At 38.8% G+C, this 23929-nt stretch overlaps 2 protein-coding genes across 17 annotated transcripts in view; one reads left to right on the plus strand and one right to left on the minus strand.

The window, feature by feature from the left end:
* The window catches only part of ZNF236 (zinc finger protein 236), a 232124-nt gene extending 216690 nt beyond the window's left edge, over positions 1–15434 (plus strand). For all 13 annotated transcript variants that reach the window (XR_012157275.1, XR_012157274.1, XR_012157278.1 and 10 more), the window contains 2 exons: positions 9726–9785; positions 12234–15434. The gene's annotated coding sequence lies outside the window, so the exon portion shown is untranslated. The remainder of the gene's footprint in view (positions 1–9725; positions 9786–12233) is intronic.
* The window catches only part of MBP (myelin basic protein), a 174206-nt gene that overhangs the window by 25838 nt on the left and 124439 nt on the right, over positions 1–23929 (minus strand). For all 4 annotated transcript variants that reach the window (XM_073331790.1, XM_073331792.1, XM_073331793.1 and 1 more), the window contains one exon: positions 8957–9387. In XM_073331790.1, coding sequence (XP_073187891.1) covers positions 8957–9387 — 431 coding nt within the window. The remainder of the gene's footprint in view (positions 1–8956; positions 9388–23929) is intronic.

Consider the following 23929-nt stretch of genomic DNA (forward strand, 5'->3'; position numbering starts at 1 on the left):
GCAGAATGCAGGCCATACTTACAGGATGGAGGAACTGTATCCTGGGAAGCAGTAATAATGAAAAAAACACTGGGGGTTGTGGGGTATAATCAGCTGAACGTATGCTCCCTGTGCAATACTGTGGCCAAAAGGGCTAATGCAGTCCTTGGATGCATAAACAGGGGAATCTTGAATAGAAGTAGAGAGGTTGGGTTACCTCTGTATTTGGCACTGGTGTGACTGCTGCTGGAGTAGTGTCCACCGTTGGTGTCCACAATTCAAGAAGGACATTGATAAATTGGAGAGGGTTGAGAGAAGAGCCAGGAGAATGATTAAAGGATTAGAGAACATGCCTTGTAGTGACAGACTCCAGGAGCTCAATCTATTTAGCATAACAAAGAGGTTAAGTGTTGATTGATTACAGTGTGTAGGTTCCAAATGGAGTACAAATATTTGATAATGGGCTCTTTGATCTAGCAGAGAAATTTATAATACAATCCAATGGCTCCAAGTTGAAGCTGGACAGATTCGAACAGGTGTGCATTTTAACAATGAGGGTAATTAATCACTGAAACAATGTACCAAGAGTCATAGTGGATTCTCTATCACTGATAATTTTTAAATGAAGACTGGATGTTTTTCTGAAAGATCTGCTCTGGGGATTATTTGGGGGAAGTTCTATGGCTTGTGTTTTAGAGGAGGTCAGACTAGATGATTACAATGGTCCCTTCTGGCCTTGGAATCTGTGAACTCTAGATTATAGTCAGTTTCCTGGAAATTTCAGGTTATAGCTCTCATGCATTAGCACAGTATCATTAGCATGAGCTTTGAACACTGAAGGAAAATGTTACTTTGGAATTGAAAGATTTCCAGGAGTGTTTTTGTTCTTTTTAATTGGCTGTAAGTTTTTTGAAATAACTTTTTTACTTCAGGCCAAATTTGCATGACAGGGTCCTTTTCAGAGGAAATTGCTGTAAAACCATTTTACTGGTGTTATGTTTTCCTTTAAAAAATAATCTGCTGGAAAAGGACTCAATTTGTGATGAAGATACATGCCCATGAGGGACTAAATTGTCCAGTTCATTTTATATGGGCTACCAAATAGATAGCAACAATTATTTGCTGTTATTTAAATTGGTCTTAATCTTCTATGAATGACTGAGCACCCTCTGCTCCCACTGATGTTGAGGGAGCTGAGAACCTTGCAGTAAAAGGTCCCTAGGGTGGGTATGACCTAACAATTTAGAAGTGAAATGCTCTGTTACTAACCCTCTGAGCCATCCCCAAAACCCTGCAACTGTCAGTTTAATGAGTAACTCATTTGTTTTGCCAAATAGATTTAAGGATGCTCTCTTAATAACATCTCTGCTGTCACCAGTTTAAATAAAGAACCTGAATTGGGCTTAAATCCTGAGCAAGAGATTTTATTGTAATATAGAAACTTGTCAGCTACAACTTCCCAGGACTCATTTTCAAGTAATCTTATAAGTGAAAATGAGTCATGGATGAGGGGCTAGAGAATCTCATAGTGAAAGTCTGTTTAGAGTTGTGTATATCCTGCAAGAAGCTGATATGAGGAGTATTCTTATTTATATTAAAGTAGCATCTAGGGACCCCAACTGAGATTGGAGTCCCATTGTGCTAAGCACTGTTGGTTTCACCCACGCTTGTTTTCTACTAACAATGTGGTTTTAGGGGTGTGAAAAATATTGGTGAGAACTTGCTTTAGCTGCCTAAAGGTATTTTGCCAGCTGTAAATGAAAGAGGGGAACTAGAGAGAAGGTGTTTGTTAAACAGTTAGGGATCAAGCATTCTGTCTCTCTCTGCAGAATGTAACAGTGTATTTCAAGGTCATTGTCAAATTGCTTAGATGGAAAAAAACTTGCAACAGTATGGAGGTCTTGGTAAAAGAGATAAAGGAAAAAAGATTATTGGATAGAAAATTGAACTCAATAGCTCAAATATGAAATTAGTAATTCTGAAAAGCAATACTTCTAGCTGGAGAGTGGGTATGATCAGAGGCTGATTAAGGCCTGGAATTTCATAGTTTTATAAAACAGTGCATATAAAAAACTTGGATGAAAATGTCAAATGAAAGCCAGAAAACTTTGCTAATGATACCTACAATCATGGTACTAAAGGGCAGGAAACCTGGAATGGATTTCTTACTATTGCAGGCTTGTGGAGTGACCTTGGCCAAGTCATTTAACCTCTATGTTTTCTCCATGGGTTAATAATATCTACCTCACGAGAGTGCTGTGGGTAAGGTCATTATCTGTAAAGCACTTTGAGATCCTAGGATGAAAGGTGCCGTGGCATTTGAGAGAAGAATCATTGATTTTGGGGGCGGCAGGGATAGCTCAGTGGTTTGAGCATTGGCTTGCTAAACCCAGGGTTGTGAGTTCAATGCTTGAGGGGGCCATTTGGGATCTGGGGCAAAAATTGGGAATTGGTCCTGCTTTGAGCAGGAGCTTGGACTAGATGACCTCCTGAGGTCCCTTCCAACCCTGATATTCTATTCTATGATTATAAAAATTGGGGATATAGCAAATAATGAACTGTTATAGTCAGATACATGGTCAGCTGCACAAGTGAGTAGAAAATACAATTCAAGGCAATCTAATCTAGTCTACACAACAACAGTAGGGCAAATTTATGGCTGCATTAAGGAGCAAAGAGCGTACTGGATGATGCCCTCCAGTGTATAGTGGGTGAAATTCACCCCTTTGAAGAGAAGACTTTTGTATTACATAAATTTTACCATTTGATCTTGAGTTGGATTATTCTGTGCCCAAGCCCTCTGCACAGGGTGATATTCACCCTTTGTATATATAGTTTGTTCACCTTATTGGAAAGTTACTGTTGCTCCAGGGAAGGTTCTGTGTATTTATTTAAATATAAATGCCTCAAACGCTGGGTATATCATAGCAAAATAAAATCGAGATATCCTCATGGTCTGCTGGGTGACAGGGCCTGGTCAAACAGGTAAGTCTTGCTTTGCTTCCTGAAGTTGGACAGGCCCAGCATCTGGCAAAACATCAGAATGAGTTCCAGAGGCCCTCTACCGAATACCCTGTCACACTGATCTGACAACAAGAGTGACCAAGTAAAAGTGTTTACCTCTGTTGGAACAGTTTATTCTTTTTTAGAATAGATTCATCTGAGAGGATGTCATCTTCTGGAGGGATGTGATGAAGAAGAAAAAAAGTCCTTATACTGGCAACGGGCTCAAGCCAAAGGGAGGCAGATCTTAAAATATTTTGAAGAGTATAATGGTTGTTCAGGCAGAACTGTGTCAGTCAAAGAATAGCTTAGGGAATACATTGCTGAGCTTCAGAGAAAGAGGAAACAATTCACAGAGCAGGAAGCACAGGTTCAGATCAAATGTAAAAGGCGTGTATAGCCAAATGGACTCTTGCAGCCTGTCACTTCATGTTTTCAAAATTATCTGTTCAAACAATTCTATATTTTCAACCACCTCCTCCTCTTAGTCTTGTATTATTAGAAATTGCTATTTAGAAACCAGTCAGTTGATTCATATGCACAAACAAAATGCAGTTGTCATAGGACCGGAATGCTCCCACCTGCTCTCCTTACTTGTTGGCTTGTGCTGCATTTTTGTACAGCACCACATATCTTTTTCCTTGCCTGGTAATTTGCAGTAGTTGCCATCAATATGTATTTGTTTTGTGTAATTTAATACATAAGAATGAGAATTTCCTCTGACTTGCAATATAAAAATACAGACCAGACAACTACAGAGCAAATCTGAAATGTGCTGGCACCAAAATTACACAAGATGAAACCCTAACTAGAAGTGGCAGCCCACACATCATGCATTTATTCACTGTAGATCATTCTTTGTGTTCCTTTGCTGAGTATATATTCACTGTATTTTAATATTTTCCAAGGCGAGAGAACTCTGTAATAATGGAATGTTCCATCAAGAGTGTCTCCAACTCCCTCACCAACCACTCCAGTGTGCTGAGATGGCAATCTTTACCCAATAAGGACCTAATCCTGCTCTCACTGAGGTAAATCGGGAGTATGACTTCTTGAATATCAATAGTCCCATGATATTCACCAAAAACTTACACATTCCTAATTCATTCTTGTCAACACTGTTAGATTTAACTGAGCTCAAAGAAAAAAAAATCATTCAGCCTCTCTCATCAATGAGTTTTCACTGTTAAGTTGGTGAATCTCTCTCTTTCTGTCCCCTGATGTTGGCAACCGTTTCACACGTATCACAGGGTAGAATGAGTAAAAATAAAAAGAAACTAGCTGCACTGTTAATACAATAAGATAGTTAAAAACAAACTAAGGAATTAGTACACCAGATCTCTGTGATTTTAATAAATGAATATAAATGTCGAAGCACACAAAGCAAAAGATGAAAACAAAATCAAATTATATTACAACCACCATAAAGCTAGTTTCATTGAATACATCAAATACTTTTTTTTACAAGCCCATCATTTGTACATTAGGTAAGTGTACAAAAACAGTGGATAACACAACAAGAGGATTTTTCCTAAGAATTAAAAGAAGAAAGGTCACAGTAAATAATTACAAGCTGAGAATTTCCTATACTTTGAAAGTCTGTTGCTCATTGTGATAACAAAACTTTAAATTAGAACGAGAATAGAGTCGGCTGATATTTTTCCAGACCCTCAGGGCACTGGGTGTATTGTGTTAGAATCTTGACAGAAGAGATGGTGGGGTGGGGTTTACACATTGAAATATAGATTAAAAGGATATAAAAACCCAATGAAATAGCTGTGATTCTAGCAAATCTATGTACATTTATTATTTGAAGAGTTCTGCTGGGCATTCCTTGGTGAACATACATTCTGTTTGCAGTATTAAAACCACCATTTTACCCAATTTATCGATGAGCTCAGTGTAATAAATACTCTTCATGCTGCTTCACACATTGGGAAAGGAAATCCTATGTCCTGATGCTGTATTCTTTACACCCCCGTAACTTCCTTTGGCTGTGTAAGAAATGTAGGAGGAGGGCCCTATGCAGATAGCACATGAGAATGTAAAAATGTGTACTTACTGAGCAGTAATGCGAACAGGAGATACAAATGGCTTTACTAATACAGACTTTGGCATTTCAATCAAGTCTGGCCCTTGAGTTATTATTTAACATGTTTTTCATAGATTCCACCATACCATACAAACCTAGTTTAAGTTTACTACGCTAGCACATAATGTTAAATTTTGGGGTATAAAAGTTACTGTATCACAATCCAAGATTTGGTAGAAAACAAAAGTAACTTTGCAATTAAATCAAGAAATAAAAATTCTGATGATGTAATTTACAAATTTAGTTTTTTGAAAAAACACTATTTGTAAGCATAAATTTTAAATGGGGATTGGACAGATCTGATCATCCTGACCGTTTCAAATTTTTTTAATGAGTTTTAAAACTTGAAATTTACCCTGTTAAATTCTATAGACATGAAAAAGGAAACACTACTAACACCGCAAAGAAACTTTGTCTTGCATTGGGAAAAATCTTGAGTACGTTTGTACCATAATTGTGTAGGGGCTTGATTCTGTCATCCTTACTTAGCCTCACTCCCCCAGTAGTGATAATGATTCTACCATAAACATGGCAGACTCAAGCCCTATATGATTACATAAAAACGACTTCATTAGGATTATTTTTACTTCAATACAAAACTCATGTTGTGTGTATGATTGATATGGTTCAGTTATCAAAAATCTTGGTAGAAGGAAGAAAAAAATGGCAAACGCAGCTGTTGCCATTGAAAGGAGACAATCTCTCTTTATATTCTAGAGGGTCTATTTTTATTTTACGCCCCCAGAACTCCCACCTTCCCTAACACAACTCCAAAATTCCAGGGTAAGGGAGAACTCGCTCCCTGGAGGCCACAAAACAAGATTTTTTTTGTTCCCACCCCACCTTTTTTTAAACAATAGAGAACATTATTAACTAATGTACTTTTCACCCATGGGTGTAAGAAGAATATGCTTTCATGAGGAATTTATAATCTGTTATGCCTGAATGTCAGCCCTCAGTCTGCACAAAGAACAAGTGTTTTCTCTACATTCCAGTATTTACTGGCGTGGGCAGTTTAGATATATGTTCCTAGTGGTGCATGGGATGGAAGTAGTTGGGGAGACACCACAAGAAAGGCAGCAGCAGAATAGCTCTTAAACTCAAAGCTGCACACTTGTTACAAAACTGATTCAAGCAACATAAACAGCCCCCACAATACATTGCATTTCCCTTTGTAATTCACTCTAGGAAGCATTTTCTGCAATATCTTATGCACCAAAGCCATCTATTGAACTGTGTGTGCAGCAAAGCTGGAAAACTGCCTGAGTTCTTTTTGGATTTTTTTTAAAATGCTTTTAGGGTCACTCATTTCTTTTCTACCATTCTATATAATTCAGTAGTTAATTTCTTTTGCTTTAAGTACAAATGAGAATATCAGATATCTAGATTTGCTCTTATCTATACACAAATATATGGAGCACAAACCTTTCCTGACACCCAAACTATTCAAGATGACTGACACTAATTTTAAGCTTCATGAAACATTAATTGAAACAAAAGGCCGAGGAACTTGTTGGATTCCTGGAGTGGATTCCTAAGATATGTTTTTATTCATCGGCATTATTGTTTCTGGGAACAACAATGAGATGCTTTGGCACTAGAAGTCAGGGTTGCTAGTTCAAAAATCATCACTGACTTTGGCCAAGATACCTGTTCCTATGTGCTTACAGCTTAACTCTGTAAGGCTGCCCTTTAAAAGCGGTTGTTTAAAAAAATCAGTTTTATTCCTGGCTTAAAAATTGTTTGGACTCATGCAGAAAGCTTTGTTTTGCTCTGCAGGCACTGTTTGCTGTTGAGATTTTCTACTCCAGTCATTTCTGCCCTTAATTTAACAGAGCACTGAAGATCAACCAAGATGACAATGAAAGTACCTTCCCTTTTGTTAGTACATGACTACAAACTGACCCCTCAAGGTAAATTGATTCACAATGATTGGTAAATACAGGAATCCACAATTTACATCCAATTTAGATCACTACCACCACCACTGAAAATTGATTTCATTTTTATTGCTACACAAAAAATATCTGCCTCTTTATTTTTTCTGCGTGCAGATTCTAATACTATTTTACATTGATCTACAAAGAGCATTTATATACTGGTTTTTAGATAACTCAATGCTGTAATTACACATTAATAGCAAGAGTTGAAGCTAGCCAACCACATTCAAGAATACATTTCAAATCACCATCAATATCAGGAGTGACTTATGCCTATTGCAATGATAGCAAGAAAAGCCAAGGGATTCTAAGAAAAGAATTTTCCCCTCATCAAGACAGTGGCTGCTCACTGCATATCATTAGCTGTTGTACAAACATTGTAATGTTTTGCCCTTATAGAGCTTTTCATAGGTGGGCAAACATTATAATTCCCCATTTACAGATGGAGGAACAGAGATGTTAAATCACTCATCTAATGTCACCCACAAAGTCAATGGTAGATCCAAGAATAGAACCTGACTCCCAGTCCAGTGTCTGTCACACTAGGCCATATGCTAATGAAAATTAATACAAGCTATACTTCACATGTACAGTAGGAACTTGCAAGTATGTCTGATATCAAATCACTATTTTTTTGAGTGTATGATTTGATTATGGTCTGAAATTCTCAGGTGTTCTGCACAACAAAATGTGATTACAGCTGTTTAGTTTATTATTATTAATTTAACGTGTGTGCAAGTAAACCTGCAGTTGGGAGCATCAAAAATTTTCATTGAGGGAAGAGGATTATAAGAAACTGCCCCCAAAAGTGAGTATTTTGTACTACATGGCACATAGGGATGAACTTCATTTCTTCAGCTACCCATCAGTGTGATATTTTCTTAAAGCAAAGTACCCACTCAGGATTACTGTAGCAAAAAAAAAAAAAAAAAATCAAACACAAATGAAGACAAAGTCTGTTGCTGTGTGAATGTAACAGATCAGTAAGATTAAGCTCAGAAACCACAGGTCAAGGAACCAAAGCTTTAAGGAAATATCAGCACCCTTATAAAACTGTATATACTCCTGCCCATTCCAGGATTAGTACACTACTTTCTACATCTCTCAGCACCTCTGTTTCCTGCGTGAGTGGTTTTTTTTTTTAATTTAATCACAGTGGAGATGTTTTCTTATGCTAAATTTAATAACTGTTAACACTCAGAGGTCACAGAAGTTCTGGTATTTAATCCACAGATGTTTGAAGGTACAATTGTGATTTATTCCTCCCTCCTATGCAATCAGGATCAAATAGCTTGACCACAGTAAGTTCACATTTCAGAAGAATTTCTGGCGAGTTATCCCAACAGCAACCACATTCACGTCTTACAAAGCTGTACTGATTTTATAATACAGGCTGGTGAGGCAGATTCCAACAAAAGAATGCCTCATACAAATTAGAGAAGGAAAAAGACCCATTTTCAAGTCCATCCCCCATACTAGTGCAGAATTGTCATAAGATTGTCTCGTGCTTCTGTGCCTGTTAGTTTTGAGAAACATTTGACACAAAATGGTCCCGACAGAAAAAGCAAAAGCAGCCTGAAGCTTCGTCCTAAATTGTTCAATATACCGATACTACACCACTTATAAAATGTTCATAAGTCTCTCAGGAATGTCTCCAGAGCCACACCCTGATTTATAAATACTCTTGATTTCCAGACACTGGAAGAGTGGTTCTGCCAAAAACTGATAAACGTGCTCTCTCGCAAGCTCATAACATTTTCTAGTGCTATGCTTTTCTATTTCTTTCTGAAGCCAAACATATCTGACACCGGCAATACCTTCCTGTTCACTAAATCAACTCTTGCTCTATGGTGGTTACCTAGTTCACCTCTCTCTTCTCCTACCCTTTCTTTTTAAATTTGTATTTTATGTTGCTGTAGCTGTTCTATTCCTCAGAGCTCACCTTGCCCGAGCCCCTCCTGGGAACTTGTTTTTCTCCTCCAAAGAATCTGCCCAGCGAGTCAAGTAGACCCGAGTCTCTGTGCCTTGGAGATCCATGTCTAGCATGGTCTATGGTGCTTGCAGTTGCCATTTTTGATCCGTGCCGGAAAGAGGAGCGTTTCTGTGAAGCCATCAAATCCGAGTTCTCTGAAGTTGCAGCACTGTCCTCTTGAATGGTCTGTAGCTCGTCTGACTCTGAGGGCCGATCTTTGAAGGTGTTGTCCTCCCTTCCTGGGGCATCTCGGGAAAAGAGGCGGATCAAGTGGGGGCGACCAACTGTGTCAGCTGGGTTGGCCTCCTTCCAGGCATTCTTTGAGTCTGCTGTGCCCTTGGAGTCTGTCACCGCTGTGCTCTTAGTGGAGGTCCCATTGTTCTGGTTCACATCTGCCTCTCCTATAAACAACAAGAATGAGATATGAATACAGGCCTATGAAAAACAGAGCACTGGAACAATGCTGCTTTCTTTCACTTGCCTTGAGTTAGTTTTTTTATGCAAAATCCATAGAATATGTTCTCTCTCTCTCTCCAAATGCCTTTCAGAGAATTAATCTGTCTTGCAACTGAACTGTGTTCTCACATTTAACTTGCACTGGGATGACATAACTTCTTTTAGGTTTTAAAATTAGAATGGTGGTCAATATGTTTGGAAATGGGTTAATAAAAATAGCTGAAGTTTGTTGTAAATTATTGCAATTATAGCCTATCAAATCATTTCAATGTTTATGTTGTAGGTGATCTCTCTGCTTTATTATCAATGTCTCCAATGGCCATCTCAGTACCTGATGTAAGAGGTGAGAATTTTTTATATTGACTACTCTTTTCACTATTTCTAAAGACTACTGTACGTGACCATAAAAAGGTTTGGACTGTATTTCCACTTCAACCCCTCTTTGTGTGACTAACTTTCTAACTTCTGAGCTCTATGCTGTACAAGATGGAACTCCCACTGGTAGGAGTCTATTACAATTCTTTAATGTATAAATCCCCATTGAATCTGAGCTACATTACTATTATTTTTTTTTAAATCTCTTTGCCTAATTTGTTCCCCAGTTTCTTCCAAACGTAAAAACCACAAATTGCATTCCCCAATCCCCTCTTCAAACAGGTCTTCACTTTAGATAATCATATTGTCATCCACAGTCTTATCTCTTATGCTAGTTATACTTACAGGTCTGCTTGTAAGAAACATCTTACCCTCCTTTTTCCTCACACCCACCCTCAGTGAAGGGCCCAGCCTGCTGCTGTTTAGTAAAATGACAAACATTACACTCATGCCAACTTTTCTAAGTTGGGTTACATTCTAATGTGCTTCAGTAAGCTATTTGGAAGTCAGAGGGAATGTCTACACTGCAGCTGGGAGATATGATTTCCAGCATGGGTAGGCTCCAAGTTGCAGCCCTGATGGCAGCTCACCCTGGCTGACCTTCCCGGGTCCAAGCTCCAGCAGTGCCATAATGTCTACACTGCTATTTTTAGTGCACTAGCTCAAGTCTGTCTACCCATGCTGGGATTCTCAGCCCAATTCTGCAACCGTTACAGAGAGTAGCTCCCACTTCTGTTGACAAATTGTGAGTTGGTGTAGACTATGTACTGCAAAATCAAGCAAATTTCCAATGAAGAGTAGTAGTAAATTAGTAACTTGGGAGAGTTCTTCAGCAGTCAGCCACAGGGTTTTTTGTTTTTTTTTAAATGCATGAAGTAAATGAGTCTCCTGATTGATTGCAAAGAAACCTTATTATTAGAAGTGATTATTCATCTGGGATCAGGATGATGAAATAGACCCAAGTCATTGACAAAACTTCCACTGACTTCAGTAGGATCAGGAATAACTGGGCATATGGTGTTTGTGATTTCTGTTGATTACCTCATGAAATTCCACAATTTGATTTGATAGTTGCTGCACTGAGAAGCGATCTGGATCTGACTATGCCATGATGTGTGCTTTCTCAGTGCTTGTCCTTTGCTGATTCAAGCCAGCCCTTTAGTATTTACATAGCACTGAACTGCTGAAAAGAAGAGTATTTTGGGGTTATCTTTCTTTTATTAAAAAAAAGTTTATTAAAGTAGTTTTAATAGGGACAGATTCAGAACAAGGCCACAACTGATCATATTGCAAACATTGAGCAGTAAAATTACTCCAAGCAGATGAATTTTAGCTGGATGACAGAATTAATCTGCAAATACAGACCTACAACAAATTATAACCTGACAAGTATGAATTAGTAAATCAGCTACAGTTTAACTTTCTGGAGAAGGCTAATGTGTGTTTGTGTAAGGCATGCAATTTTGGCTATGACCTCAATTGAAAATGTGTCAACTAGCTAGAAAGGCAGTTCAGTTCTTCCCTCCACTTAATCTTTTTCAAGAATTATCTTCAGGGATGCAATCATCAATTAAGGCTTTCTGAACTGAAAAAAGAAAGCTGTTTATTAAAAATATTGCAGCTATGTTCTTTTGCTTTCTGCGGTGTATTTCTTTTTATGCTGAATATTCCCAAGGTACTTACACATTGGTGCCCTGAAGGATCAAAACTTTACCAGATTTTGTTAGTTTGTCACCATAGCTTTCCTGATGGAGTGAAGCAGGATGCAGTGGTTTTGGGAGCAACAAACAATAACTAATTTTAATGATTTAACGCTGGTTTAAATTCTATACCATCATACAAATTGAATTAAGGAGAAAAACAATAGTGCTATTGTATTTAATTAAATGCATTAACAAAACAGCAGAGCATCTGCATGCTAATACTTCTATAACAGTTGTGCTTTGTGTCACTGAATACAGTTATTTGTAAGAAACAAAGAAGGGCATTTGTGCCATAAAAGTAGCTTCTCTCAACACATAAGCAGTGAGCTATAAAGTGTAAATCTTTTCTGTATGCTTTTAGTTTAGCAATGAAAGCATGCATTTAATTTTTCCTTTACATTTTTACTGTGTTAAAACCCTATTTAATGTTCAGCGAAAATGTACAACGGAAAAAAGTCTATATTTGAACGATATTAAATCACCAGCAGCCATGAATTCCTTTTCCAAAGTGTGTGTATATGACATATATGTATATTAATGACATAGAACTACTTAATACAAGGTATGATCTAATAAATTACTAATAAAATGTCTGCCAAACTGCATTTCAGTATTGGTTTATTAGATCATTAGAATTTTTAACTTTCTTTAACTTTATAAAAAATATTCCATCATGAATTCAACTGACTATAACACTGATTTTTCCCCTTCAGGTGAGGGAAATGGAATGCGCCACTTACAGTAGTGAAAGAGAGAAGATTTTCCTTGCTACAGTAACTTAAGATCTATTGTGTAGGAAAAAAGGAGCCTAATCTTTGCAACAAAAAAAAGAGAGAGAATCCTTTTGCAAGATATGGTAATTTTGGCTATAACCAAGGCATGGAGCACTCCACAGACTTTATCCCAAGAATATTACAATACCTACTTTACTTTAAAGAAAATATCGGGCCTGGCTGTGGAAGGGAGATGGGCGTAAGGAGCCCCCTCTACCCCTACATCCTCCATGCAGTGCCCTGGTGGCAACCACCCCAAAAGCAGTAGGAAGGAGGTGGGACTATGGTCCTGCACTTCTCAGCAAGGGCCAGTGGAGCTGGCCAGCGGCGGCAGGAAATGCATGCTGAACACTCCTGGAAGGTTGTGAACCAGTTGTGTCAACTCCCAAAATAAGAGGGAGAGAGCAATAGGAATTCCAGCATGTACAGAAATGGAGAAATCTGAACAGTTTTTTTTTAAAGAGGCAGCAATTCCCGGAGCAATCCTGACTTGTATAAATTAGCAGAATGCTGTATTTTTACATCTTCCAAACACCTCAGGGGGTCGCAAGCTGTCAGCCTCCACCCCAAACCTGCTTTTCATCCAGCATTTATAATGTTGTCACTAAAAATATCCATGACAAAATCTTAGCCTTAATCATGGGAACTGATCATGAAACATTAATTACACTCTCAAAACAGGCATTTGATCTGAGATCTCCATTTAATTCCTAAGGAAGAGAATGATTGTCAGAACCCAAATGTTTACCTATTGTATGGCTAAGCTTGTGATCTAAGGGCTTGTCTGCACTGAAATGCTACAACTGCCACTGCAGCGCTTCAATGTAGACACTACCTACACTGCTTGGAGAACCCCCAAGAAGCAGTCAGTCCATGGGAGTATTCTTCCAGCAGCCTAGCACTGTCTACACTGCGGGGTTAGGTCAGTTTAATTATGCTGCTCAGGCTGATGGATGCATCATTATAAATTTCACATTTGTTCTCTTCTCATGACGATTTCTGAAAAGATTTGAGAAACAGGGAAGAAATACTGCAATTTCTATTTACTACTGGCATCAGAAGGCCTGATCTTGCAAACAGTGCTGAGTGGAAAACATCAAACACCTTTGGCTTTTCAAAATTGCAACACATTTCTCAAAAATCGTATTTGACCAGCTTATAGAGTAGTCAAATTCTTCCAAAGGTTCAAAATTCTAATGAAAAGCACTGAAACTGAAAAAATTTCTGCATTCTTTTAGCTCTATGGCCAGGTATATCAGTAGTGTGAATGTCAAGGCAAGTTCTTCAAAGCATCTCTCTCTGCCAGCATCACCTCAAGTTCTTAGACTGCTGTTGACTTTGGCTAAGCCCTAAAAGTGTGCTGTTTATTAAACACAGAGCTGGCGCCCACTGCATACCGCTAGGCTCACCAGCCCTTCATACGGAAGTACTGAATAATAAGGAGGAGATGACTGAGGCTTGTGAGATTATTATGTAGATGAGGGGGAACAGTTACTTTCACACCCAGCCTCGAGGGCTGTCATATGCAAGGGCCACAGCTGGTCCAGGCCATTTCTGTTCAGCACTACAGCTTCTCGGAGATAACACTGCTCACCAAATAGTCCTGTCTTATCAAATTTCACAGACAGGTCCGGCAAGATGATGGTGGATTAGATTTCTCTTATCTGTGGATAGTCATAGGTCATCCTTCAGCGTAACAAGGGATCTCTTGTGGCTTTTTGCTAGAGCCCTCTTCTTGGAGATGGCACAGAACAACCTACCCTAGCCGGAGCACTCCCACTGCTACGTCCCAGAAAGGGTGCACCACAACCTACTTTACAGCAGGCAAAGTCCCACATCCGTCATGCTCCTCTTCTGAGTGTTCTGAACGGAGCAAGGTGCTAGCTGGGAGAAGTCCCTGTACTCAAAAAAAAGCAGTGATTGTGCATGGTCCCTTGTGTCTCCTGCCAACGAAGGACAATGGACAATCCAGCCTCTACTGTGCACTACTATTGCACTACGGATCACAGGAGCATTAACTGACCCTTTTTGAAACAGTTCTTTTATCTAAATGCCTCAATAAGATTTTCAGGGAGGAGACGAATTAGATTTTCATCATTACATTCCAGCTGTAAAATTTGATTCATCCTCACCCCGCCTTTGCAAAGCAAAAATGTAAGTCCCAAGCCTGACTCTACAGTTACAGTCTGAAGACAACTGGCCAACAAGCATTTACATGTAATTACTGGTTTTGTCTGACGCTTGTCAAAATGTTGAAAATCATTTTTAAAAGCACTCCTCTTTGGGATGGATTGCATGCAGTATAATTACACAGAGAACAGTTGGTAAAAGTTCTCTAAGCATAATGCTCAGTTAACGTGTTTAGCCATTACATAAACGTTATTTTCCCCCACGTGCTGGCCAAATGGATGCTGGTGCACAATGCCAATATGTCTCCACAGCAGCCAAATCATCATAAGACCCAGATGAATTCGTATTATGCCAATGCTATAGTCTTGGTCAAGAGGGCACTTTTATTATAAACCCATTTTAGTCAGGTGCTTATTGCTTTTGGAAAAACATCCTTACCTCGAGGTGAAATTTTGGGATTAAAATTCTAATTAGCCAGTTTTGAACTACCCCAGCCTACAAAATAAAATGTTCACGTGCTTTTTGTTTTACACTTGGGTAACTCAAAATCTGCTTTCTTCTAGAATTTTAAACACACAACATACTTCAAGGACAAACTGATGTTTAGTTTTAGAAATATAATTTTGTCATAGCAGCAGCCATACCCTCTGCTGTCTATGCTGGCTTCCTGTACAATGACAAAGCAAGTTAAAGGTTTCAGTCCTTATCTTCAAGTTGCCCTGGGCCCAGAACATATAAAAGATTGCTTAAAACTTTAGAATGGAGATCCTGGTCAACAGCTCTGCTCTTTCTCCAGTAAATAGGCTTGAAAGGATTAGATTTTTGTCAGTAACCATTGATTTCCCTGTACACACACACAAGTATATATACTTCCATTGATAATGACTGCATTCTCAAGCAGCACTTTTCTTATTTTAAATTTCAGTTTGATTTAAAGATATGTACTTTGTATATTTTGACATAGGATATTGACAATTTGTGTTAATGTTTATAAAGCTTTAACTTTTTGAATTTCAGTGTCTGTCATTAAATTATCTCCCCCCTCCCAAAGTTTCCATGACTTTAAATCAATAAAAATTGAAAAAGTGTTTGAAAATAAACATCAATGTTATTAAAAAAAACCCTAAAAACAAACACTCAATTCTGCCATGCCTAAGAATAAAAGTAAAGCTTGTCTGAGCAGGAGACAGAGTTCCCAGGTGCCAGTCTCAGATTGCCAAACAAACTCTCACAGGATCTAAGGACCATTAGAAACTTCACCTCTAGGTACACTCCTCTCTCGCTCACACACGCACTCACACACACTACCATGTATATTTAAACAAAAAATAATAATAAAAGCCCTACTCAAACACTACACTGCATACACAATTCTCCTCCAGGGGAGAGGATGAGAAAGAACAAACCATGTAAGACAAATACTAGTGACTTAATGTACTAGTGGAAGGTTATGAGGGTGATATAAGAACCTATACAGAATAAAAGAATGGCAAAGAAAGGGCCTGATTTCCCACTCGCTGAAACCAGACTTGTGATTGTGTAACACTCTTGACTAGAGTGGAAGTGTTCTGACATAAATCTGGTGAAACAGAGTGAAGAACAGATCCAGTGAATCATTTGGCATGTTTCTCCTTAAAGTCCAGTTAAGGCAGTATACGATATAAAAATAGCACCCTCTTATTCAACATAACTGTCTTGAGGTCATAACTACTTGGTCTACCAACAGAGATGCTTTTACTTCTGTTAACAATGTGCTGACTACAGCTATGGAAAAATGAGCTGATTCTGCTCTGCTTGTTGCATTAAAAAACAAAGAATGGCTAAGTTCTGATGGAAAGGATTTTTTTACTGTTGCTAAAGAGCAGCTTCATTTTTAGAGCTGATATGGAGTTTGATTTGCCTAGCCTTACTGCTGCAAACTTTCATGTGAAAGAGAGCCTGACAGTGCCATTTTTAGTTTTTCACTTTCCTTTTATAGTTCTACTCCGACTGTAAAATGGCATCCTGGTATTCCATATTTAGAATGTCTAAATAATGCTAGATCTAATTTGATCTACTGACAAGTAAAAAGATGGTTTCTCTAACTGCTAGGCCCTGACAACTTTTAAGATCTAAAAGTCAGGCTGGTTGCTTTCTGGCTCATGCACCATCCACAGGTAAAGATTCTCCATGCCCAGTTCTACCCTCTGGCACTGGAGGGCTGCAGAGTTGTAACAGAAGAGAGATTGGCCCAGCAATAAATTACTTGCTACACAAGCCCCTCCCCGCCCCTCCACATTTCACTACGAACAATCCAGCTCACACTGTTTTGGCTCTGCGAGGCTAACACCAATGAAAAGCAGGGGGGAAAAAAGCCCATGAAGTAGTCTTGACAGACACCCCCACCTCATAGATTTTACCTTTTGTGTGGTCATTTTTAGAGAAGAATAGCACTTTATCAGGAATACAAGCTGCTGAGCATGACATCCAGTTACGTTAATCTAATGTCTATCAATGGCAAATAATGATTACAGCTATGTGAAACCCAAAATCAGGTGCAATTCATCTTGCCTTTATTTTTTCCTGCCAGCACAAAACTCAGCCCAGGTCTCCAAAAAAGTGTCAACCATTTGGCAAAGTTGGGCTGAATTTCATGCCACATAGGATTCCCTACGGAGGGGCAATCAGGTGGCCTCTTTCCCCTTTCAAAAAGTCTGGGCACAGGCCAAGTAGGCCTACTTCTTTCAGATCTTCAGAAAATCTGTTTGCGGGGGGAGGGAGCGTACAGGCAAGCAGGCTGCCTTCTCAGAGTTTTGCAACAGTGAGACCTGCCTTTACTAGGTGCCAACACTACCTCTGGACTGGGTAATTATCTCACTCTAGAGCTGAGAAGTCCCAAAAAACAATGTAAAATGCCAATAAACATAGAAGTGCTCTCTGTGGCATCTCAGTCCCTAACAAGTTCATAGCTTACTCTAGAGGCAGCAGTGTCCAGTGGGACCTTCTGGATTTTGCTCATCTCCTAGAAGAGATTATAGAGGAGCACTCTCTTTTCCCATTCACCCCCACATTGAAAAGGAAGGAGCTGTTGGGGACGGGTGGGGGAGGGGAAGATAAGAAACAAGGTGGATTTTTCAAATTAGGAATGCTAAAGGACTGAGTCCAGGAATAAAAAATTGTTTAAGGTGGAAAGTAAATGAAGTTCATGGGTGCTTTTAATGAACCTTTGCTTTGAATTGTTAGGTTTGCCATATCTAGCTCTGGGGGAGCATAATGATGGAATTTGAGAAGAGAGGAATCTGTCAGAGCTGTACCAATCCATTCAGGGCCTTTCTAACTTAGAACTGTCTTAAGACATCAAGAAAAAAAAAGAATATGAACTTTAGAGGATCAGAAAAGACACTGAGTCATACAGAACTTTCAAAGCATTTTTGTATGGACATATCGTGTCCTCATACCAGAGTAGGTGTGTAATATACTGCACAATGTGTCCACTTGTATGATATGTACAGGTAGAAAGCCCACACCCAAATCTTAAATGAAACAATGACTGAGGACTTAAAAGTCTCACTTCCATAAAAACTAATGATAGATTAGATAGCTATTCTTCATTAAATTCTGCCAATTTAAGTACAAGCAAATAAACCATAGCTGAACTTCAGTAAAAGCTATCATGCAGGGATGTTGAAAGGTTCTCTCTTAACATGATTAGCAATCTGCTTCCCTGGGAGACAATCAGTGAAGAGCCCATTGATTTCAGGAAGTGATTGCAGCACTTGAAACTTTCTTCTTTTTGACATATGAAAAAGTACTATTCCTCTAAACCAGTGGTTCTCAACCTATTTACTGTTGTGGGCCACATACGCAGTTCTGTGTGTCTTATGTAGGCTGCGTCTACACAATATATACATGACCTGTATGGCCCTGAGGATGTCACATGGGCCACAGCTGCATGCTGATTGGGCCACAAGCAGCCCGCAGGCTTAGAAGCACTGCTCTAAATGGACAATGCCTGCCCTTTTCTTGGGCTAAATCTCACTTTCTGCATGAAAAACGTGAGAAAATGGATGAAATTCTCAAAACCGAAGAAAAAGTCCTGGTGAAAATTTTGCAACTGCACCTTTTCTATGGTGGAAAAATGTTCCTTGACCACACAAATCATTTCTGCAGTAGGGTTTCCTTTTAACAGTTTTTTTCATAAAATAAAGCCTGACATGCTCACCTACAGAACAGCTATTATTGGCCTGGTGGACAGATAGCGGCAAGCTGTTTCTTTCATATCGGTACAATAAATCTCTAGTGGTGACTAGTAGGTGGGATTCACATGGGGGACTGAGGCACCGAAGTCAAACATTTAGATCAAAAAACCCTGCTCTGCCATTCCAGAGAGAAGTTTCATGGCTGTGAATCCACAGTGGAGCAGGTACCTCCCTATGGCCCAGAGTTTGGCACCTAACTCCCTTTGAGGGTTGTGGCTTAGGCCAGACCCTTATTCTTGGCATTTCTTACTGGCTAACTTAAGTGTGCTGGCTTCATGAATCCCTTTTTAAAAGGCCTAATTCTCCCCTTGCATTGTACAGAGAGCATGGGCACCTAACTTGGGTCTGTGAATTCCCCCCCCCCCCCAAGAGTCCCTGACACAGGGGTCATGCTGGGAGTAAGTTTAGACCCCCCTATCCTAGGATCCAGGGTGCATCACTGCTGGAAATATAAGGTTTGTCTGATAGGTAGGATAAGACAGTAATAGTTGGACTGATTGACTAATGACATACAGCAAGTGTGCTATTTACCTTGCTTGCTTTGTAAAGAATACTAGATTCTGTGGAAGATTTTTCTGTGTAAAGCCTCTCCTATTTTTCTTTTTTCCTTCCCTCCTCCAAAGTCTTTTGGGCAATAAAGAAGATTTTCATTATTTAAAAGTGGCCAGCCATCTGAGGGCATTTGACTTGTTCAATTCTACAGATTATTTGCACAAATAGCACCAACATGCATGGGTCCTTGAGCATTCTGTTCAGTATGAACATTTCTGAAGTCACTGGAGATTTTGCTCCAGCACTAGGCTGAAAAGCTGTCATACTAGTATATCTCCTGTGTAATAAACGGTCACCCTTTTTTGATGCTTTGAGAGTTTAAATTGTTCCCTTTTGGATTCAAGATGACATTGAAGTACTCATAGCAAAGGAAAAAAATAAAATTTTATTCCACATCTACGGTATATTTGAGTATTCAAACTAATGCCACTTGATATCTATCCTTCTAGGTCATATCTTTCTTCTGAAGGATCCCAGGCTACAAGCAAGTTGGGGTAATGGCTACATATCAACCTCTACTTTAACTTGTATTCATCTATTTAAAAACAATAACCATGTTGGATTATTTGGAGAGTGTCAAGTGACAAAGTATTTAGCTCAAGTCTAAAAAAGCTGTTGGCAGTCAGCATGTGATATCATTGTAAATGTGAATTTATTTATTTTTTTGCCTACAATGATTCTCAGCTAAAAATAAAATGTGCCATTCAAAATATTTCAGCACATAACTGTACGTAAGTGCAATAAGGTACTGTCATCATAGTAAACTCATTCCAGTTAATGGTCTGAGGATGGCAGTGATTAGATGAATTTCTCATAGAACATTAACACTCTTATAAAAATAAGTTGCTAACTATACAGGGTGATGCTGAGGGAATTATTGCTACGACACACCATTTAGTATATTAATTAGCAAGGCTTCATTTGTTTTTCCATTTTAAACAGTAAAACCCAGCTAAGATTTATGAAATAAAAAATTAAATTGACTAAAAATAGAAAGTAGGGTTTTTGGCGATGTGCAGCTGAGCAGGAACAGGGAAACTGATTTTTTTTTTTTTAAAGAAAAAGACTTTACAGTTTTATTCTTTCCTTGTCTCTTTCTGATATTGGTAATCAGCAAACTGAACATAACATGACCATACATACTGATAAGATTTCATATTTGAGGGCTGTACCTTAAGCAGATTGTACAAGAAGATCAGTTTCCACGAAACTGGCATACAGACACATTGTACATTCCCTGGGGCAGGGACCACGTCATACTACACAGGACCTAGTATAGTGTTGCTCATTCTCTTCCTGAAAGGATCATTTGGAAACTACCACAGTTTAAATAATAGCGATGGAATTAAAATGAATCAGAATTCTTGATTTGGTTTATCAGCACTGATAGCCTTTTCCCCTCTTACTTGACAAATCCTATCCAATAGAAGAAATTTCACCAAACAACATCAGCCACTATGGTTTTCATTCAGAATGGTTAATTACACGAAAATGTAAGAGCCCTTTAAATCTCTGTCAGAATAACCATATCCTGCAATAAACTCCAAAGACTTGCAATTCACAGGTAGTACCTTCAAATTACTGTTTGTGAAATGTAGTTAATATCCTCTTGTTCTACGCTGTTTGGCTGCTGCCCTCAAAACTCCAAACAGGGGAAGTTCAGAGGGCAGTAGCCAAGCAAAGCAGAGAGATTTGCATTCCCATGGATATTTGAAATAATTGTGGAGCGACTATACATATACCTCCACTACAGCTCATAAGGACACTCTTCTAGAGAGCAGAGATGGGCATACTGCAGAGTTAGTGAAAATTACTTTACAGTTACTATAGAAGTAGAACGTGCACATGCACAGATGCACATACCACCACTCCTCAGTTGAAGAGCAGGAAACAGCATGAAAAAAAAAAGTGTATATGACCCCTGTGCAGAGGTTATTTGAGAACTGTTTTCCAAAACAATTAAATATGCTCTACAGTAAAGACTTATGTATTCTTCTGCAAATCCAACGCAGAACATCACATTAGCTACTACAAACTCTATTACAATTAGAGAGTCCTATGGGAAAATGTTCCATCAAGTAAAATGAAAAATGCCTTTACATAACTGCACTGACCATCTACGTGTAAACAAAGCATGCAATTGTAAATACTCAGGCACAGACCACAATAGCCAGAAAAGAGTCTTGGAACTTTCCATTTGCCTCTTGGCTGTATTGGGGAAACACATTCTAGCTTTCACTTACTATTTTAAGTAAAATAGGCGTTCAAAAAGTTAAAACATAGTCCCTGGGGGAAAAGTAAAGATTTTTTTAAAATTTAATTCTGTAATTAAAACCAAGTCATCATCTTAGATTAAATTCCAAATAACTAGCTTGCAGGAAACCTTAAGCATTCTGCATTGTTTCACATGGTTAGTTCACTATGTCCGCTATTAACTTACAATGAGCTCTAAAATGATGCCCACAGGGTGGCTGATATCACAGTGGAATTCTGAAGCGTAGGCCTGGTCTGTAGCATATCCTCCTTATTTTCTAAATACTTCTGGCATTGACACTGTTTGCTTAGAGTTACAAAGGAGAGCACAGAAAACGAACAAGCCTGTGGTTGAAGCTAGTGGGATTTGCCATGGCATATATTTGGAATCTATGAGAGGCATGTGGCAGCTCTCCATACAACCCGCAAAGATTTTTTTAAAAACTTAAACAAGTGAATTTTATCCACCCACCAGCTTCAAACAGAATTGTTGCTTTGTGTTAACAGAACATATATTTTTTATTTATCCAAAATATTTCACACATAAGAGTGAGCAAGGGGCATCATTTACAGTGTTTAATGATCATACTCTTATTTTATATTGCAAGATTGAGTTGCTTATTGGAATAAACAGAATTTCTTACAGAAATAGTTTGATTGACTTGTATTAAATAAACAAATGCTTACATGTTCTCGCTCTCTCTCTCTGTCTCACTGCATTATTGACCTTGTAATAGAACAGCCAGATTGCAAACCTTGCCGGCATCAAAACAAGTTACAGGATATTCAATTAATAGCTTTTAAGATGGACAAGCACAAGAAAGTAACTAAGGAACGATTGAACTATTCAAAAATAATCTGTGTATTACTTTTTGGAAGTATTTCCCACATAGCCACATTTTTTTTTCTAAATAAGCCATCTTTATGTAAGTTTAATGCATAATGTTAAGAAAAATATCTGAAGTTATTCTGGCAGTAAGATGGGAGGACATGGCCTTTTTTTTTTTTTTTTTTTAAAAACACCTTAGACTTCACAGCATAAGTGAGTTCTCAGAAGGTATTTGAATGAGGCAAGAGAGAGGACTACAGTAACTGGTTCTGGAAGGTCATTCCACGCATGATGGGCAACATTCTCGCTACAGCCCCAGGGAAGACTGGCTGTAGGTACGTACAGTGGTCAGTAGTTTTCCGGTATAGGGTGGTGTTTATGTGACCATTGCTTATTGGCACTGTAGTGTCTAGGAAGTGGACCTCTTGCATGGACTGGTCCAGGCTGAGGTTGATGGTAGGGTGGAAATCGTTGAAATCTTGGTGGAATTCTTCAAGGGCCTCCTTCCCATGGGTCCAGATGATGAAGATGTCATCAACGTAGCGCAGCGGTGTAAGGAGACGAGAGCTGAGGAAGCGTTGTTCTAAGTCAGCCATAAAAATGTTGGCATACTGAGGGGCCATGCAGGTACCCATAGCAGTCCCGCTGACTTGAAGGTATAAATTATCTTAAAATCTGAAGTAGTTGTGGGTGAGGACAAAGTCACAAAGTTCAGCCATCAGGTTGCTGTGATGGTATTGGGGATGCTATTCCTGATGGTTTGTAGTCCATCTTTGTGTGGAATGTTGGTGTAGAGGGCTTAATTTGTGAACTGGATACCATCAGATTAGGCCTGAATAGAGACTGGGAGTGGTTGGGTCATTACAAAACCTAAACTTAATTTCCCCAGTACTAATTTCTCCTTACTGTTACTCACACCTTCTTGTCAACTGTCTGTAATGGGCCACTCTCTTACCACTTTAAAAGTTATTTTTCCTCCCTTGGTATCCTGCTGTTAATTGATTTATCTCGTTAGACTGGCCTCACACTTGGTAAAGCAATTTCCCATCCTTTCATGTACTTATACCTGCTCCTATATTTTTACTCCATGCATCTGATGAAGTGGGTTCTAAAGCACGAACGCTTATGCCCAAATAAATTTGTTAGTCTCTAAGGTGCCACAAGGACTCCTCGTTATTTTTGCCGATACAGACTAACACTGCTACAACTCTGAAACATTTAAAGGACTGAAACTCACATTTGTCATCCTTTTTGTGATGTCACATTAAAGTTCAAACTCTAAAATGCTTTCTGCATAAAAGCGGACATAAGGAAAAATACACTAGCTCAGAATAATGTACATTTGCGCACTGCCCAAGTGCAGGAGAGAGGGTGGCATACAATACTAGGTAGCTGTATGTTATATTCAGGGTAAGTGGAAATGGACATGCTTGGATTTTTCATGCACATTTCAGATATACATTGGGGTGTCAGTGGTTTTTTGGTATTACCAGTGTTTAAAAACTTTCATTTAAATAAGTACTATACCCTTTTGGTCATAAAGATTCTTCAATGGGTTTCTCTGGATTAAGAGTCCTTCATTCCAGAAAAGTCCAGTACACTCTACAGTTCTAGTAATGAACAACTTAAACATT

Source organism: Lepidochelys kempii, chromosome 2, assembly GCF_965140265.1.
Source record: "Lepidochelys kempii isolate rLepKem1 chromosome 2, rLepKem1.hap2, whole genome shotgun sequence".
Taxonomy (NCBI): domain Eukaryota; kingdom Metazoa; phylum Chordata; order Testudines; family Cheloniidae; genus Lepidochelys; species Lepidochelys kempii.